Below are 20,553 nucleotides of genomic sequence, written 5' to 3' on the forward strand. Positions count from 1 at the left end.
AAACAGGTCTGGAAAAAAGTCTTTCAAATGCCAGCCTCATAATCAATGCAGGTACGAAGGTGCAGCCTGACGAAAATCCTTTATCTGCTGACAGCAGCAGCTGGTATGCAGACAAGTGTGTGCTGAGAGAACCATGCCAGAGGGAAAACTGTTTTCAAAGTGATCAAAAATGCACAGGCCAAGTCACTGCAGCTCAACTCCGAGACTCAGTGTCAGGCTCACTACTATCATTAGTTGCTCTCATGGTTTATGTTTTTTCAGTGCTTTAAAATAAAGACTTCAAGGAAGAGTATCTTGACAGTATCTACCTTATATTTTAGTTGAATTCAAATATTTGTATTTTGCTTTATTCAAATTATACCCATCCCACCTAAATCAAACAGGTCTTCACACCATGCAAGTGTCCCTGAAGCACAGAATTGCAATCCCTGTGGGACTCTACACTGCTCCTTAATTTTTTGGTGTGGCTTCAACACCTATCACCTTCTGCAACGTTACTCTTATCACACAGAATAAAAACCCATAATCCTAGAAAAGTTTCTAATAATTCTGTGCCTGTAAGATATAACAATATAATGCTTAACTCTTACTGTTGGTTTTTGGGGATTTTTTTAGCTGAGAAAATTGTATAAAAGGCAATTTTAGCAGAGCTGATACGATTTTTTAGAAGTACTTATTTTGTGAGATTACAGAACTCTGCTGAATTGCATTCAGAATATATTCAAAATATTAAATATATTTTATGAATATTTATCAGACAGGAACAAAGCTTATCTTGAGAACAGCACTACATTTTAATGATGTGAAAGGCAGAATTGCCCAAGCCTTTCATGTGCTTCATATCTTGATGTGGGGAATTTAAAGTGAGAAAAGCTGAAAGAATAAACAAACATTCAGAGACATGAAAGTGTATTTTACATAGTTTTAATTGTTGTATCTTCTACATTATACCTCCTCCTTTAGTTAAGACACCCAAATCTGGGACATTTACATTCAAAATAAGACAGTTGTGACAAAAATGGGACTTTTGCAAATAAATGAGAAAGATTGAGCTATTTTTTACTGTGATGCTTTAAAACCTGAAAATTCAACACACCTATAAATGCAGCAAGATTAGGAATAGAGCTGGTAAAAAATACTGCCATGCATACAAGATCTGAATATCAGAACAAAGGCTGCTGGGCTGCCCTGGTACTGCATGGCTGCTTCATTAAGGGAATTGTTTCCTGGTTGAGGGAGCCACTCTCAAAGGAAGTCAGGAGTGTGACTGTATTTCTGATTCCACATGTCAGCAATGTATATAGAATGAAATGATCTCCCCTGCTCTTCTCTCCCACAAATTAAAAGGCAGTGCTGGACAGTAAAAAGGCAGTAAAATACAAGAGTCTGACTATGCTGGTTCCTGTAGGTTTTTGCCTTTTGTCCTTTTTTTAGCATCAGAGAAAGAGGTTAAGTGAGGAAAAATAAACTGAAGAAAAAGCAAGAGAGAGAAAAATAGGGAGAAAAAATTAATTGGGAGGAGAAAAAGAATTCTCCAGGCAGAAAAAGACAAGTATATTTTATGAGAAATACATGGGCCTTACAACAAATTGCCATTTCACTGATTCACTGACCTTGAAAGGACCTGCTACCTTTTTTGCTTCTATTATTTTTATCTCTGGATAACAACACTAGTTTTCCCACCAGCCTTTTAAGATCCTTTCATGGAAATATAAGCATTAATATATCCTTGTCAGAAGGTGTACCTAATGAAAGATTACTTACTTCCTGCTCTTAAGTTCATAAAAATGTCTCTTAGGATGTTACTAGAAGATTGGCTTCTTTCTCTGTTGCATACACAATTGTATTAAAAGAAAAAATAAAAATATGTATCTTGTGAAGATGTACACACTAATTTCTCTTATGAGCTTGTGACTGGATTCTCTACACTGAGCTCAAATTGAAAAACCCAAGAGCTCTTAGGTGTTCAAGGACTTGGAGGAGACCTCTCGAGGCAGTTAACAGTGCTTAGAAGCACTGATGGTGGTCACATGAGAAGTTCCTCTGTGTAAAAATTATGGTCAGTGCTATTTTTCTGCAGTGAAAAATGCAGAAGGAAGTTACTAATTTCTGGTAAGTTTTCCATTTATTCAAATGGGTGTATTTCTCTTATGTGATATTCTCATTTTGCAGGCCCTTTTCCCACATTCCCTTTCTTGGGCTGGGCACATCTCTCTTCTCTATGAGCTGTGACTTCTCACTCCCTCTCAGTTTCCACCATTCTCTCTAACCTTTGTCTCTAGCTCCTACTTTGTTTCTGGTTGCCCTAACAACACTCCTGCTCATCTCCTCTTGCCTCTGTCCCCCTAATTTAAAAACAATTACTAGATACATAGGAAAAACAAGAACTCAAAGCATTGATTTTTAAAATGGATTGCTAATCTTTTCCTATTTAACCCTGAATTTGAAGAGTTTTTTCCGTATTGTTTCAGTTAGAATCTAGCTTTATGAGATTGCTTATCTGTGTGAGTGATTACAGGATTTTTATGCTTTGTTTCTATTTTCTTTTGCTCAATTTGCAATTCACTCTTTTTTTCCTATATTTGGTAGAATAGAGGCTCAGGCCATCTGTGAGCTCTGAAATGTTTTTTTTTTTACCTTTTGCTCTCCATTCAGATCAAGGGGGTTTAAGCGTTTGGACAAATAGGTAATTTAAATTCCATTTGTTTTATTTGTAGTGGCTGATAGGAAATAATCCAGTATAAGTTTTGGCCCACACTATGGACCTTGAGATTTACAAAACAAGAGACATAATTCTTCCATTCCTCCTTAGTTTTTTCCTATCCTCCCTCAAATCACAAAACTTTGAAGAGTGCTGTGTTCAAATACGGCTCACTGAGCTTCATTGTGTGTAATATCTGCTCATAAAACCATTTCTTGGCATCTTTGAACATCAGACTTGCAGAGTATATATAAGAAAAGCTCTGCTGCCTTTTGACATCTGCATAGCCTGAAGAGTTAATTCACCTGAATCTCCCAAACCTTGCTACCAAGTCTGACTGTACATCTAAGATGAGATGAAGAGAAGGTAACTGGTTAGAATAAGAGGATTCTTCCAAACCACAAAGTAAACATGTGACTCTAAGTTTGCCCAACACATTTTATTATTGATTAATCTGTAAATCTGTGTATTTGGGAGTAAAACACTCCTGGCCTTTTGTTTGCAGAATGTGCATCAGGATTAGCACAACTGAAACAAAGATACAGTGGGAATTAGGATAGTGTGTAGATTTTAACCAACAGCTGATTGAACCCCACTCAGAAAAGACACAGATAAACAGTGGTTAATAATTTATGCATGTTATACTCCTACAGTGGCAAATTTCAGGAAAATAAGCTTACTTAGATTAGTCATTAGGCTTTTTTTTTCCACGTCCTTCTAACATGACATTAAGGTACATGAGATTTTGCAATAAATTAAATACACTTCATCCCTGATGGAAAATATTCTTAATCTTCTTAAAATCCTATTCAATTAATACCAGAGGAATTTAAGTTATTTTGAGGATTACATTGTAATCATAATCAGATTGTTTTGTTTAGTTTTTTTTTTTTGAGGTGACTTTTCCTAATGAATTGAGAGAGAGGGGCCAACTTTGCATACATGAAAACAAACTAAACATAAATGTTTTTAGCAGTTTTCAAATTAATGTAACCCTGTGCTTGGAAGTGGTATCAAGGACTAGACCACCCTGCATATAATTTTAGCTTCAGTTTAAAAAGGAAGACTTTACAGGGTATCTGCTCCCTGTTTGCATATACTACTACTTTAAATCAGTGTAGAAGCTGTCAGAAATATTGCTGAGAATTACCGGCTTGACTTTTTTCACAAGAAACCAGCTTTCTTTGACATGAGGAAAATGTGGGTATAGGTCTTTCATTGTGAGGCCAGTCAGGCACAGTGATCTAAAGACAGCAATGTACATTTAACACTTACTTGCTTCAGATGCATCTGGTTTAGCATTTTTGTTTGGATCGAGGGGCAGGTTTGAAGCAAATCTCTGGATTATCCTAATTTACTGACTTGTTTCACATCATGGAGTAGTTTCTGAGTGCAGACTGAGCTCCCAGTTGAAACCATGAGCTATTGTTCTCTTCTCCAATGTGCAGATCTTCTATCCTTGGGACTGGACCTGTACCTCCACCAGAAGTGCCAATGGAATGGATTTCAGGCTCTCATCACCACGCCCTCCCCACACAGACCCACTGCTATTGGGTTACTTGATACTTTCCCTCACATCCTTATCAGGACCCCTCAGAAAGAATTTAAAGGAATTCTTTTCTCCTGGTGGTTAGGCTACTGCATAAAACCTCAATGGTCCAGGATGCTCATGATTAACTTGTTTATGTCCAAAACTAGTTAGGCAATGAGGAAGGTTGTATGATTAACAGACAGAAGGATAGCCTAAATTCCATTCTTGATATACTGACCAAATTTTCTCAAAACTCTTTATATGATTCCTGCTGATGTTGGCAGCAATTTCCTTCTGAGGTAGCAAGATTAAAGACTGTAAAGGTAGCTTTTGTACTAGAATGTTACCAGAATACTTTCTATCCTTAGTAAGAAGAATTCCTGGCTAATAGGTATCATTTAAAACTAATGCTGCTTCCCCAGCTACTGTGCAGTTCATGATAAGCCAAATCATCATCAAAAAATTGCAGGTAAGTGTGTGGGAGCCATGTACATTTCTAACACTGAATATACCCATTGAGCTAGCAAGTTACACAGTACACTTGAACCTACTCTTAAGCAATTACCAAAGAATGGAGGAAATTAAACACATCTATTGGATCATACTCTCCACAGTAGTTAACAAGTTCATGTAGCCTGAAAGTTAGCAACAACTACAATTAAATTTCTATGTATGTGTCACAGTTGAAGAAATACTACAAGCAATGATCAGAGGAGTTAAAAAGAGCTCAGTGAAAAACAGTCATTGGTAAATGTTCTCATTAAGTGGAATTACCACCTACCTTAAGCAAGAGTCATTATTATTATCATTAGACTTGAGCAAGAATTCACCTTTAAGACTCCTTCAAAAGCTCAAGGAAATTTCTGTTATAATGTATATGACATGCCTTCTCTCCCCTCCCAACAAACTAACTAGGCAACTTGCAACTAAACATGGGCAACTTGAGAAAGCTTCACTGGTTGCACAAATGAATAAACTCTGTTTTACCTAGATTGTAGCATGACTTCTGGGATTATCTCAGGCTGTCCCTTAAAAACCTTGTTAACTTCTCAAACTTCAATCACTTTGGCCAAAAATCTGAAGATGGGTTTGACTTATGATGTGAATCTTCATGCAAGTGAAATTAATTCTTGGCAAACATCTACCCTTGAAAATCAGATGGGAAAAAATGTTTAGTTATTTACAAAACTAAGTAAGATATTTTACCATTCTCCCTTAAAAATTTTCTAATGTCACTTTCTTCCTTATAACCTGGTGCCAAATTTGGTGGAAGAATCACTTTCTTACCAGGAATCTACCCTTTATTGTCTATAAAATTTGGTTCAATTGTTGCTACCTGCTATGATTTTTTACGGAATCCATCTCAGATTTTACCTCCCTTTTCATTCCAGGCTTTACCTAATCCAGGCTCCAGTCAGGATTGGGCCTGTGTCTATATAGTAAGCAGAGGCTGTGAATTAGGATTAAGTATGATCTAATTTGAGGTCCTGATTTTACCATTTCTCACACTTAATTGATGCACTCTCTTTTCTTTGGGGAAAACAATACTCGTAAAATAAAGGATTATTCCTCAGAGCTAAGAATTTGCAGAAATCTTCTATAACAACAGCATTTTAATTATTAAAAACACTGGATTTGCCTGAAAGTAACAGAAGACTGAAAAGAATTAATCAGTGACTTCATCTGGAACAAGAACATCATTAAGACAGAGGCATATCACAAAAGTCTCTGGTTAAGTTACAGAAGACAAAACATTTACAATACTAGAAGATACAATGTGATGTATAAGTGTAGTGAAGCTTTTTCAAAGATGTAGGAAGCAAGAAAAAACAAGAATTAACAAAAAAAAAAAAAGAAGAGGCATTGAATCAATGTGTGTGTGTAAATATATTTAAATATAAAAATTGAAAACATATGCAGTATGTTTGAAAATGAAGATTTAACTACATTTGCTTTACGTTGCATTTTGCAGTTGCATTTATTTCACATTGCATTTTTTACCCAGCCTAAAAGATTAATTATAGCTTTAAAGACAAAATATGACTTGGGGTTGCTTTGCCAAAATGTGAGTGAAACTTAGCAACAAGTACACATTTGTATAAATAAATGGTATCATTCTTTTTTTTTATTGTTTTATAATATCACATTCATGATGTAACAGCGCAGACACAATAACCGCTAAGACTTTAAAAAATCACTTCTTTAAGAATTATCTAGCAAAAGTTTTTCTCATCAATGCTAAAACTGCTTATGATTTGCCATCAGTGTGAATGCATATGTGAAGAAATCAACCCTTTTCCCCATTGCTTTCCCTGCCTTGTGAATTAGATGTTCATCACACAGGAAAATATGTCAGTTTTCACACTTCCTCAGCCCTGCTCAATTGGTACAGAAGAACCACTTTTGGCTCCCAGAAGAACATTTAATTTTAAGGGCTTCCCAAAATGCCATGTCTAGGTGCAAGCACTGGTTTATGTAAGCTGTGCTTCAGCACAGCTCCAAGACAACTGTATTTTCAGCCAGTTTGTGATACAAACTACACCCACTGAGGAACAATTGTGTGCCTTAAGGATGGAGATGGAGTAAGATGAGAGTAAAAAAAATCCACATTAAAACAGAAATTGGAGGCACTTGCTGACTTATGTTCAGACAAACACATAGATGTTTTTATCTACCTTACCTTCCTTAGTTTGAGTGAACTCCTTGACTCTTCTCAAAAATCTGTTCCTATCTGAAGTAGGTATGGACAGCACAGCAGTGTCTTTGTACAGGGGACTGCATGAAACTGAACACAGAACCTGTTATATACACTTATCACCAACCAGTCTTGCTTTATTTAAACTTTCTATGCAAGCACTTTTACTGTAAAGCTTCTTTTTGTCTGCTCTCTTTTTTATTAGACACTAGAAGTATCAAAACCAATTGCTCTTTTCCTTCATAATTCATGGTTCTCTACGAAGAAAAGCAGATAAATGCAGATGCCTCAGAAGCATCTAGAGATGCAGTCAGAAAAATAGATAACCTTTTATTCTCTTCTAGAGAAGAATTTAACTAAACCCTCACTTATCTGTACCATACAAAATTCTAGAACCTCTGCATCTTGTGGACAAACAGATAGAAAATACAGATAGAAAACACAAATCAAACATACAGTGTTCCATGTAGGTTTGATTTTTATGAAACATAACATCTGTAGATCTTTCCAGTTAAAGACTTCAGGTGTCAAAGGTTGTAATATAAGGGGAGAATTAAAAGGTTTTAAACCTTTGATGTCAGAAGACCATTCATTTGACAATAAATCTCTCTCTAATATTAAATGTGTCAAACATATCCTAGGAAGGATAAAGTTCTTTAATAAGTCATACACATCTCTCTGTGAAACACACTGCAGAGTTTTTGGTGGATGCAGACTTCAGTTATGCACTGTGTTGTTCCCAAATAACTAAATGAATGATTAAACTTTGTATGATTTCACAAAGTACAGGAAAGATTTGCAACATATTTCTACATGAAGCAATAATTCCCTCTATTAAAACACTGCATGATAATTACCTTCTCTGTTGTATTTAAATTAGTCTTACATCAGTCTGTGGATACATAATAAGTTTTTTTTAGTTAGTTTGGGGTTTTTTCCCCCCTCTGTGTTGCAGTGATTTGGTATGATGTCCTCTGACTTGTACAATGCAGACTGGGGTTAAGTCCTTCATTCCCTTACAGTCTCTTCTCTCCAGTATTGCTTAACATAAATGTTTCTTCAATATTCATCATTTTCTATCTTCTTTTAGTGCTACTTATTTTGTGACATTTTTCACTGAAACAAAGCAAAATAACGGTGGTATACATGTATTGTTATATTTTAACAGAAAATTTAGAAGGAAGCAAATGAAAAAAAGTTCAGTGGTGTCTAGATCTGTCCCTCAACTAGAATATCTTTGTGTTGAATCTGATAAATGCCTCAATACCCTCAACAGAAGTTCTAGACCTTTTTAAACATGGAATTCTAAATTATGTAAAAAATTTATTCTAAATTTATCTATTTTGTGTGTATACATATATAAATTTCACATCCTTTAAGCAGCAATTATGCCCTGTAGCCAGGCATTTGCTAGCAGCTAATGACAGGTTAAGGTAAGGAGGTTCTCTCTTATTTTCTTCCTTAATCAGTGACTGCCAACAGGTGCCAAGCATGTTCATTAGGGAACTACTTTAGAAACCAGGGAGAAATTAATATTCCCACAGAATCTTACTACCTTTAAAGCTGGTAGCTGTAATTTTGACTAGTCCTACATCCCCAGTGACTACCAGCTCGCCCAGCCCTACCCGTTCTATTTTCCATCTCACTGCATAATCTCTTCACCTCTTTCCCGGGCTTTCACCCTTGCCGCACTCCTCCCCACCTTTCCTGAGGTGTCCACGTGGCTAATCTCATTATGACTAAATACCCCCTGAGGAGTGACAAGGGACAGGGCGGGGCTGGCCCGCTCTCTCCCGCAGGCCGTCCCTTCCCGGGATGCTCCCGCTCCGCGCGCGGCCGCCAGGGGGCGCTCTCCGCCCTGCCAGCGCGCCCGGGCCGGGGCCGTGAGGGGCAGGGCAGGAGCGGGGCCGCCCCGCGGCGGAGCCTCACGCACCTGCTTCGCTTTCGGCTCGTTTATAACAGGCGGAGGAATGCCAGCGTGAGTCTTCGACGTCTTTTGTGAGCTGTCTCTTACGGCTCGCAGCCTCAAGGTGCCCCTTGCACCCACGGCCCCAACGCCCGGCGCTGGCAGCGTCCCTGTTCCTACCACGGTGCCTCCACTTGAGGGCTGCGCGTGCTGCAGGGTGTTTAACCTATCACCCCTTCCACACGCTGCTTTTACCCTGGCACAGAGGCAGCCCAAACCTGCCCGAAACACGCGCGGGGAAGCGTTCCGGCACACGAACGCTCTCGACGGGCAGCACGGTCCTCCACGGGCCCTCTCCGTCAAGGTCGCGGCGGAGGCGCCCAGGTGTTACAAGTCCTCCTACACCGCCCCAGCCGCCCCCCGCGCACCGCCCGTCCAGGCGTCCCGCGGGCACGCCCCTCCCCAGCGCCATTGGCTGCCGCCGCGCCGCCGGGGGGCGGCCGCGCCGCCGATTGGCCGAGCCCGCCGTCCGTCAACATAAGCCCGGCTCCTGTCACAACAGCGCGGGGCTGTGGCCGCACTTCCTGCGCGCTCGCCGCGTCCCCCGCCCCGCTGCTCTGGCACCGCGGAGTCCCGCACGGGCACCCTCCGGCCCCGGGACGGACATGGCTCCTCCGGGGAAAGTTGGCACTGCCGCCGCCGGGCCGTGAGAGGAGCGCCGCGGGACGCCGTCCGTTCCTCCGTCCGTGCGACTCCCCCGCCCTGTCAGCACCCCGGAGAAGTTGACACCGCTCGGCGGGGCGATGGCAGAGGCTGCTGGCGGCAGAGAGCAGCCGGCGGCGGGCCGTGCTCCTTCCGACGCCGCTTACCGTGCCGAAGAGGAGCCCGAGCCGGCATCCCTGGACGCCGGGGGCAGGAGGCGGGAGCGGCGGAGCGGCGTTTCGGCCGTGGGCACCGCGGAGCGCTTCCCCGGCGGCAGCCTGGGGCCGGCGGCAGCGCCCGACCCCGACGCCTGCCTGCTGGAGGCGGCCAAGGCCACCCCGCGGAGGAGCAGCATCATCAAGGTGAGGGTGTGCCGCGCCGCCGGGAAGTTTGCGCGGGTCCGGGTTGCTCAGGCTGCAGCCGCCCTTCGGTGCGCCCTGCCCGTGGGGTGGCCGGGGTGGGCAGCGGGCGGTGGGACCCTCCGGGACGGGCTGCGCGCACCCTCCGCAGGCGAAGCGGCCGCTCCGCCGCGCTGCCCCGCCTGGTGCGTGCGGAGCCCCGGGGCAAGGTGCGTGCCCGGAGCGAGCGGCTCTCCGGGGTCTGCGATGGGGTGCTGCTCCTCCCAGGGGTCGCGGTCCCCACATGTGTTCGTGCGTGACCCATGGGGCAGCTTCCCGCCGAGTTGTAAAGTTTTTGTGTAGCAGCTCGTACGTGTCCTTGTTTAATATTTATGAAGCACCTGGAAGGCAGAATAAATAGCTTCTACCGCGCTGGCTTTCTTGGTTCTTGAGCAGCAAAATATGCAGTGTCACAAATTAACAGAAGGTGTGTTTGGATACGGGCTGTAGTACAGGTTGTTGCGGAGCAGCACCGGGTGTTTAGCACCTTTAATGCGAAATTAACAGGTCGGGCGTGACCTTAAAGCCTCCGCCTTTGTTATTGTCTGGTAAGGAAAATGGTTTTATGATTATGTTGATTCTTCTTTTTTTTTCCGGTTTAATTTTTTTTTTTAAATAAACTCGGTGGTTTTGAATTAAATGGTATGTCTTTGCAAGTATGTAAGCTTAATGCCAGTTTCTGGGGAACCGATGAATGAAATCTCCTGAGCGAACTTAATTTAGCGTATGGTCACACGTGATCCTCTTGTTAGTGATTTGCACTTGGAAGGCATCGGGAGAACAGCGGAAAAGAAGATTTCTCATCTGTGAATGTGTGAAGGCACTGGGTAGAGCTCTACCTTAGTGCTGGAAGCTCAGGACGCATGCTTAGCTCTCCCAGCTTAATATGTCTATCCAACGGAAGAACAGATACGCGAAATACTTGCTTTTTGCATTTTAAAGCTATAAACGTTCAGAGCAGACCGAGGTGGTTAAATGCAAAAGAGCCTCGAGGGTCCTTTGCAAGTTTCACATTGAAGTATTAACCCATTAAGCCCAGCAAAGCGTTAAGGGTGGTTTTAGTTTTGTGAAGACATCCACTGTGTCTTTACATGGGAATGCTTCCAGTCTGAAGCTGCATAAATGTATAAATGCTTTGCTAAATCAGGACCGAAGTTCTGTAACTGTACTAGTAAGGAGGTGATATTTTCTCTTAGAATTGTGTGAAGGTTTCAAAAATCAAAAATACACAATCTTGGATTTCAGTTAAAAATGTATCATTATTTTTACAGACTATACCAGCTCCGTGTGGTAGATGTGTTTTAATGTCATAAATGGTGGATAATTGTTAATGACTGAGTAGCATTTTCACTACCGGTTGATAGCTTGATATTGATAATTTAGCACACCCGATAATAATCAGCACGTTAGTACATCGGTCACTCTTCTAACTGGAGGAAGTTCCTTGAGACATATCCCAGGATGGTGTTTAGGAGGAGAAAGATTCCTGACAGAGGTAAGGAAGTATTAATGTTCTTGTACAAGGAACTGGTAAGGCCTCATCTGAAATACTGACTAAACTCAGTTTCCCGTGCTTAGCAATGGTGCATTCAAACTGGGGCAGATGCATAGAGGGATAGCTAGGATGGGCTGGTAGGGTCTCTGGATTGAATGCTGTATGAGGGGAAAAATAGATTTCTTGGACAAAATCAAAGGACTCTTATGTGTAGATCCACTCTGGAAACTAGAAGGTTACTCTAGTAACCTAGAAGGGCCCTGTAAGGGTTTGGAATGGGCTCTTGATAGGAGTAGAATGAAAAATACCTTTGTTAATCTTAAATTTAATTGTTAGATAGATGGATATTAAATCAGGTAACATGGCTGTGTCTCATAGCAGGTGTCTGAACTTGAGAATTCACAGGCTGTGTATCTCTAAAGCACGATGTTGGGACCCCACTGAACATGGCATTTCTTTTCCCTCAAGCTTATCTCAGTGGTATGTAAAAGTGTTTTGAACATAGTTCTCCTTTGGCATTATACTAGGAAATACTATTAACCTGGGGTAGCAGCCAAAATTAAATAATGTATTTGGCTGCATTTTCAGGAATTTCTAATGTACTAGGACATGTTCATCAGGTGTTAAATGCAAATTTTAGTTGGAATTAAGATAAAACCCTTCAACTTACATTTTTCCTTTTTTCAGGACTTCAACACGCAGGATTTGTGCACAACCATTATGTTTTACAGGGAAATGAATTTTCTAATGATTTATTATGTTTATTTTACTCTGAAATGTTCATTTTTCATATAAATCTATAGTCAAAACAGTATTCCATTGCTTCCTCTAAGCTGATCTTATCTGCTGAAAAATGTGACTTTAAGCAAAGGGAATTGCGCAGTAAGGACAAGTTCTTACTCTGCAGGAGTTGAGCACTCCTGCTCTGTTTTCCATTTCTCTCCCAGCTATTTAAAAGTGTACTTTAAACATGAGTGGTCTTGCTCAATTAAGCAAAAAGTTAAAATTCTGTAAATTTAGCTGGTCAAAGTACGCTTCTAAGAGCACTTTTTCCCCAGCTGTCATTTGGAACTCTGGAAGTTTCAAGGTTAGCATCTGAGAGTTCAATTCCAGTGGAAGCCAGACTTGCTTACATTGGAGTGTTCTGGCACCCACAGTATAACTGTGAAGTACAAAGGCTGAACAGGGACTTGCTTTAAAAACCTTCCCTGCAGGAAATTCCACTTGGCATATATTTTAAGTAAAATATGAACCCTTCTAAATAATATTCAGTCCATTCATGTGCTCTATATTTGGCTTCAGAAACCAGAGAACTCATTTGTATAAAAAGAACAAAGTGTAGCCAGAAAATTGTTATTCCCATTTTGCTTTGCTGATGTTCACAGCTTTGTAGATTGAGGTAAATGTAAAATAAGACTAATGAGAAATAGTTGTAGCTGTTCTTGGGCACTAGGTTGTTTCACTAATGTGCGTTAGTTGTTGTTTTTAGATTTTGTGTTTTGGTTTTGTGGGGTTTTTTCCTAATGCGAGGAAGTGGTAAGTGGTCTTGCTACAAAACTGGAATGAGGAACCTGAAATCAGCAGACAAGAATGCTTGGAGGTAAAACTAGAGAAATGGCAAGAGATCACAGAACTTGACCTGTTTTCTAGGAAGCCTAAAGATGGAGTGTGCATTGACTAAATGATTTGCCAAGTGGTGTTGTGTTTTTTTTTTTTCCTTGCTTGTGAATAATCCTGGCCCAGTTGTTTGCAAATAGAATAATAATTGCGACCACTTTTAGGCCAGGAGAGCAGAAGACAGTGCTTGGAGAACTGGATTAGTGTTTTGCAAGCCTTCCTGTGTGGGGGGCTCTAAACAGAGTAAATGGATGCTGTTTTCCTTCTGGCATGTTCCTTCTGCCATTGCCATGTATGAGCACTTTAATAAATGAGTAGGAAGGCTGTGTAATTTGTTATGTAATGCTACTGAAATACTTTGTAGCTTTCTACCAAAATATTTCTCTGTCAATTCTTATCAGCCATCTCTCTCTGCTTTGTTTGCATGCAAGACAAACTTTTGGGATCATGTGTTTGTTTTCTTCCTGGATCTTTGTTTTAAGATACTGTAGCAGATAACGCAGCAGACTGTGCCCATGAAATGAACTTGAGTAGCAGCTGCAGACTCTCAAACTCGGAGACTTCAGTCACAGTAGAGCTGTGAGACCTTTCACTGAAGTTCTTCCAAAGGCTATTTGCCTGCTTCATGTAGAGATTTCTTTTCCTTTAAAAGCCTGTTGGGTTGTCCTTGCTTATAATACACTACTAGCCTAAGAACTGCAAGTTTTAGGGTTTTGCAGTTTAATTAATTAGTGGAAGTGTATCAAGATAGCCAGCTGTCTTATGTCAAGATTTGTATTTATGCTTGTGACATTCTCAGCTTTAAAAAAACCCCTTGCAATGAAAGCAGTGAGGCTTAGTTTCTTTCAGTTTGTTCTGATGTGTGGTGACAGAATTCAAGTATTTCAAATACATGCCACATCCATTTATGCAACGTAACTATTTAAGACTGTTTTCAGAAGACAGAGTTTTTCAGGACTCTAATGATTCTCCAGAAGCTTTTACATAGCTTTTTGTTGTGTAAGCTTGCATTTAGGCACTTGCTGCTTAATAATCTAAAACTATGACTATGTAAGAGTCATTAAAGCTGATAAACTATTTGATAGTCCAGTGCTGATTTTATCATGAATGCATTCTTTGATGTATATGTACCGGAGGAAAAAAGGACAATACGTAAGTTGAGATTATTTTAAATAATGTGGTAGAGCCTAAAAAGGTATTTAGAAGGGCAAGAATGACATGTCTAGCCATGCAAAGACTGCTACAAAATGGGAAATTCACCAGATAGATCTGGAAAAATGTAACTGGTGGGTGATGTTTTTATGTATGTAAATTACCAAACATTGTGGGAAACAGGGAATTGATATTCACTCTCTTTCATAGAATGTGAAGTCAAGGAAAAAAACAGTGGTAGTTCTTTAGCACCAGGTTGAAAGAAAATTACAATATTTCCTGATGCTGCATGTGAGTAAATCATGCATTTTACAGCCCCAGAAATCTGTGCAGTCAGACATGTAAATGGGTTTGAGCAGGTTTGAAATGACAAATTGATGAAGAGAGCTTCACAATGCACCAAAAGCATCTGGCTTTGAAAGTTCCTGAACTACAAGTGCCTGAACTCTGGGAAGCTGCAGCAAAGAATCGACCACTTTGTACTTCCTTGCTTCTTATGTGTCTCCCCAGGCGTGTACTTGTCTTGGGATACCAGCCTAGATTGATCTTTATCTAACCCAGTATCTGTTTGTTAAAAAAAAAACTTAAAGGAATTGTTAAGAGACCTAGGAAAACTGGTTTTCATTACTTCTGGTATAAAATTTCCTTAGAAATTAAAGAATCCTCTTTGTTAATTTAGTTATTTAGAATTAATGTTTGCCAGCTTTGCAGAAGAGAAGTGGTTTAAAGATATGTTTTGGTTTGCTGTGGCATAGCTGTGTTTTTTTTTTTTATAACAGTGCACCTCTATTCCATACACCACTATTTTTCCTTAAGCATCTGTTCAAGACAATTTTTGACAGAACAAATACTGGTTATAGACCTGCTTTTGTCAAATGAGTTACAGCCAGTAATTAGTATCAGTGAAGATGGGCAATTTTTCTTTGAGCTGTTGTGTTTATCACTGACATACATTCTGGTGGAGTGCAGTGGATATTTCAGACTGGGGTTTAACTTCTGTCTCTTTCCTCTTTGTTCCTAAAGCAGTATCAGTAGATCCAGTATAGCTGTGCCTAAGTTGGTAACACTGTAGTGAGAAAGATTAGGTCTTGTGGAATTTTTTGTGTCAAACTATCAATAGTAATGATCATAGCAATGGAAACCACTATATATGAAATTATTTTGGCATATGGGACTTGGGAAGCTGTCCCAAAGGCTCATCTGGCTAAAAGTCTCCTAAAAGTTAATGGGTGCCTTTACACTGACTTGTCTAAACTTTACTACTTGAAAAATTTTAAACAAACCCAAACAACATACATCCAGGACAAACTGCTTCCTTTGAAGTTCGTAGCAAAAATGTCTGCTAACTATTCTAGTAGTAGTCCATATTTCTTGGTTTGGTTCCACTTGGCACATAATGTAAGACATGACCAGTGATCTCAGTAAATGCGTGGGTACAGATGGATAAAGCCTTGTTTGAGGTGTTTTTCCATACCAGTTCAGAAGAGTCAAGGTGATTTGAGTGTCCTGCACTGGAATTACTGAAAGGTGACCTTTCTGTAGGATAACAGCAAGTCCAGTGGTCTGCAAACACAAGTTCTGGCAGGTTTTTTCAGGAAGTTGGTTGATAGGTTTTCTAGGTAAGAGGTGGGAGCTGTTAAGGTTGGGAATAAGAGATGAAGTTGGTGATACTGGTTGATTTGTTTTTCAATTATGTGCATAAAGACTTTTAGTCAGAAGTATATAAATGATAAAAAATAATATTCTGATGAAATAATGGGGCTGGTGGACAGAGCAGTGGTGGAGGAGGAAAGCTTTCTATTGCTTTCTAAATATTTCAGTTAAGCAGCTGTTAATAAAATTAAGTTTTTGTATCTGTGTGGAGATGCAAATCCTGTTTCTCATGCTAATGTTTTATTCATTTTGTAGTTCCACTGAGATCACTGCCATCTGTAACAAAAATGTTTTAATTGAGTTAATGGTATATTTTTTTTTTCTGTTCTTCCCTACAGTAGATGTGAAAATGCAGTCAGTTACTGTAGAACCAATAATACATCTGCTGTGGTGAAACATTTAGCTGGTCATTCTTGTAAGCTTAATCAACCTATTTGATTGGTAGGTGTAATTTCTGGTAATATTGGGTGATTTTTCTAAAATACGAGGAAGGATGATTAATATTACTTTTAATAACACATGTATTCTAGTTTGGGTTTTTTAAGCTAATGTGACTTGAAGGTTTTGATATGTATGACAGTTCAGGAGCTACTCAAACTTGATTAAAAAAATAAATGCTGCAAATGGCCAAATGCCTTTACTAAGTGCTAACAAGTTCTGAAGACTCATAAAGATCATTGTATGTGTAGGTTTGGAAATGTATTGACAATCAAAGCCTTGTTCTTAAATCTTTCTGTACCATAAATATTCTGGGGTTTAAAACCTACTTGTGTAGAATCCTGTTTTCTGGAAGAGTCTTATGTCTGAAGTTTGCAGTTTTAAGTGATTATTAACCCCTTCCTGAAATAATGTTCAAATTTCTTAGAGTACTGTAATATCTTCATTATAAATATCTTCAGTTGTGGTTCACTGTTTAGTGTGTATTTATTAAGTTGAAAGACTCTGGCAATTAAGACTTCATAGAGGCCTTAACTGAAACAAACTGGAATCAAACTGAGGTAAAATATTACTTCTCTTCCAGAGACACTTGCATCAATGAGATTAGCCTTGGGATTATTATTTGAGGCAGCATGCATCGGGTAATTTTATTGTGGGATGCCTATTTAAAGGTGTATCTCAATCTAAAAGATAACTGGCAACAAAGTATTACTGTACTGAGGGAATTAAAAAAAAAATATTCCAGCTCTAAATGTATACTGAGAAAATTGGATTCTCCTTCTGAGTGGCCTGCTCAGGGGAGTACTGACACACCATGTCTTAGATAATCCCAGCTGAAACAGCTACAGAAGACATTCATTAGAGTCATATTGAATTTTCCCCACAGGCTCCTCATCCTGCTGGATCCTGGTTGTCCTTCAGGTTGACCTGTGTTATGCTGCTTTGGTACTTCTTGAAGGGGTAAAAGGAGCATGTGTTTGCTGCCCAGCTCTTTGTTCAGAGTGGAAATGTGTTTGAATACTTCAAAGTTGACATACATTGATTTGTGTGGGTGTAAATGGCTGTAAAAGCTGCAGAGTGGTTGGTAATTAGGACTCAAATCATCCTTGTTCATTGGATGCCTGTTTTGGTAACTGGGATGCAACTTCTGAATGGGCAGTAAGAATCTCAGTTGGAAATCTATTCAGTATGAAGCTGGCTGCGCAATTTGCATACCTTTCAAATAAGTCTGTAATCTAGAGTGAAGTGCAGTGCTCAGCATTTATTATTTTATGGACCCAAAGTCTGTTAAGCTAATGTTGAATGGTGATTCTCCCAGAGTAGTTTGGACCTAATTACCTGTGTTGTGCTATAGGTGGACACAGGATGTTTTTAATTCATTAGATGGGTTTGATGGATTACTAATTTGTTTTGATTGTAGGCTATGAAAAAAAATTAATGCTATTTTACTCTTTCAGATAGTTTGGAGGATAAATACAACAAAAAAGGGAGTTCCTTAATTAAAATGCAGGATGCACTTGTGGTATGAGATGCCTGCTGCTCATGGAAATGTCAGTATGTGTATTGCTTTTGTGTATACTTGTGGACTTTTGTCCATTTTGTGTTGATGTATCTCCTAGAGAATGTGTCTGCTTAAAAACCAAAACAAGAGCAAGCAGCCAGACAAAAACTTCTGCCAGGAGTATTGATGAAGAAGATGCCATGAATTTTAAGAAATTCTGTTATATTGGGTCCTACTGCAGTCAATGAATTTTGAGGAGCAGGTGTGCTTTGGAGATTGCCTGAGAATGACAGGTACACCATGCTTGCAAGAAAAAGGCAGAAAGTAAATAGCAATAAGAGGTAAAACTCCTTGGTCAGGAATCAGATGCTAGTGCTTGACTACACCAGGAAAGAGCAGGGTGAGAGCGCATGTCTGGAAGCTCAAGCGAAATTCAGAAAATTGGATTATACATAATCAGAGTGCTGCTGAGAGCATGGCTGTCACAGGGAGCAGGCAAGGCTGAAATAAAACCTGGGAGCCTGGCTGGGAGGTTGGGCACTGCCCTCGGGAGTCAGCCAAGGGTGCACAAGCAGGACAGGGGTGAGGTGGAGGACCAGAGGAGCAGGATTTGAGGAAGAATTTTGAGCACAGCCATGAGGATCACACTTGCAGATGCAGCCCTGAGCTCCATTGCAGGGAAAATCACACAGGAAAATAACAGTTTGTTGCCTGAGCTGGGTTGCTCTGGTTTTGTGGTCTCTTGGGCATGCATTGTGCTAGAGGTGTGTAGGTGTTTAAGGGGACTGGCTGCTGAATGATGTCAAGTTTGGGGAACCTGGAAAAGGGCACCAGGTGGCTGCCAGAAGCCAGAGAGGGGGCTTTTTTGCCACAAACATTTATGGCAGCTCTGGTTGAGAGAACAATGGGAGGATGATTGAAGGCTGCCTTGGTCCTGCTCTTGTCAGCTTGGTGGTGATTCCTTGAATCTCTCTCTTAAGTGAAGATTGCTGCCTGTTTGGGCATCACCTATTAAGCTTTCCATACCCCTGTAGCATTTAGGCAAGCTTACCATTGAATTTTAATATCACTGTGATGTTTTAGTTTTGCTTTCATTGTTGGGATGTTTTTTTGAGGAAATAGATTATCTTGGTGATTCTGTCAGTTTTAGCCTACTTGCACAGAAGAATGACAAGAATAATTTTTACTTAGTGTTAAGTTTTCTCTTAGGACACAAAACACATTATGGGCAACACTTAGCATAAATGTAGATGAGTTCTGGGTTCTCACATTTAATTTTTTTATAAGCTGTAGTTTTGCTTGGAAGACCCATGTGAATTTTTCTTGTTGTTGTTCTTTTAATTTGATTTTATAACAACTTCCATGAATAGCTGATTAGAAGTTGTATTTGCTCACCTAGAGGGGCTGCTGAACTCTCTGAGCGAGAGCTGTCAGGAGAAAGCACTGTGAATGGATTACTGTAGGATCCTTCCTCTTTTTCTGAATGAGATTATGTAGGAGGCTATTGCATTAATTTAGCAAACGTAATAGATTAATCAAGGTACTGTATTCCATTGGAGTATGACACACCTACAGTCTGCTTCATGTAAATACTGTAATTAAAAATTCTCTGAGCACTGGCGCTAAAATAGATGTTGGAATTCATGGAACATAAGAAAAAATACTTTCTGCAAACATTTTGTGTTCAGTGATAGATGGAGCCCAGTCCCACAGACTGCCTGGAAGCTGCACAGGATTTATTGGGAATGGAGCCTTCATTTGCTGGAGCCAGCCTTGCTCTGTGGGTGACACCCAAGCCTTGGCACAGGGGTAAGGACAGGCTTGTCCTGGGACATACACATGGATGGATCCTGAAGGAAGGCTTGTCTTCTAGTGTTATGTAAAATCAGCTGTACTTGTGTATGATTTGGAAATGCAAGTTATGGTATTCACATAGCTTGTGAATTTCTTCCTCAGTGTTATGATTCACAGTGGCAGTTGCTCCCTAAAGCAATGCAGATTTTCAGTATAAACATAGTTTCTGCAGTCTGAAATCAGTGGCAATTTTTCCATTGCCATCAATGGAGGAGGGATAGGATTGAACACAAATAGCCAATCACTAAACCCTGTTATTTTCCCTCACAATTTTCTTTTTCAGACTCTTAAAATGTGGTTAATTATGTTATGCTGATTCTAGTTTGAGCTAGGCCAGGTTTGTTTGGCAAAACTGTATGACTTTAAATACAGTGCTAATACTGCTGAAGAATGAATTTTGGGGGATTATTTCTAGATAAGTTGTTCTTATTAGAAGCACAAAAAAGACTAAGATTTTATTAGAACTGAGAAAAAAATAGATGACAACTCACAGCAAATACATTTGTTTGTTTGCTTGGCAGTACTGCTGCGGCATCTGTGTGCTGAATGCAGTTTACAGTTCTGTTCTTATTCAACACTTCTTTTTCCTACATCCTTATGGATGAAAGGGAGGTACTCTTACATGGTAGTGAGGTACGCTGCTTTAATGGACAGGGCTAGTGCTTAGAAGTGAGTGATTTCAATGGACTGATCCAAATCTCCGTTTGATCTCGAGATCGAATTGGAGCCTGTTTGTGGCCTTCAGAATATTCTCCTGGTACCCTTGGTTGCCAGAGGAGTGCCAGAGAGTTCCCTACAGCAATACCTTCCCACTTTGAAGACTTATTTATTTTAACCATTATAACTACTTAAATTATTTTACATTCTCATGCTAAGCATAGATTATATAGACCAGTCCAAGGACTGTGGT

General features: G+C 40.1%; 1 protein-coding gene across 1 annotated transcript in view; it reads left to right on the forward strand.

The window, feature by feature from the left end:
* The first annotated feature begins 9,382 nt into the window (after positions 1–9,382).
* The window catches only part of PLCL1 (phospholipase C like 1 (inactive)), a 179,586-nt gene continuing 168,415 nt past the window's right edge, over positions 9,383–20,553 (forward strand). Inside the window, exon 1 of the mRNA XM_039699150.1 lies at positions 9,383–9,897. Within this exon, the coding sequence (XP_039555084.1) occupies positions 9,637–9,897 (261 nt within the window). The 5' untranslated portion in view covers positions 9,383–9,636. The remainder of the gene's footprint in view (positions 9,898–20,553) is intronic.

Source organism: Passer montanus, unplaced genomic scaffold (genome assembly GCF_014805655.1).
Source record: "Passer montanus isolate IOZ18808 unplaced genomic scaffold, ASM1480565v1 scaffold1, whole genome shotgun sequence".
Taxonomy (NCBI): Eukaryota; Metazoa; Chordata; class Aves; order Passeriformes; family Passeridae; genus Passer; species Passer montanus.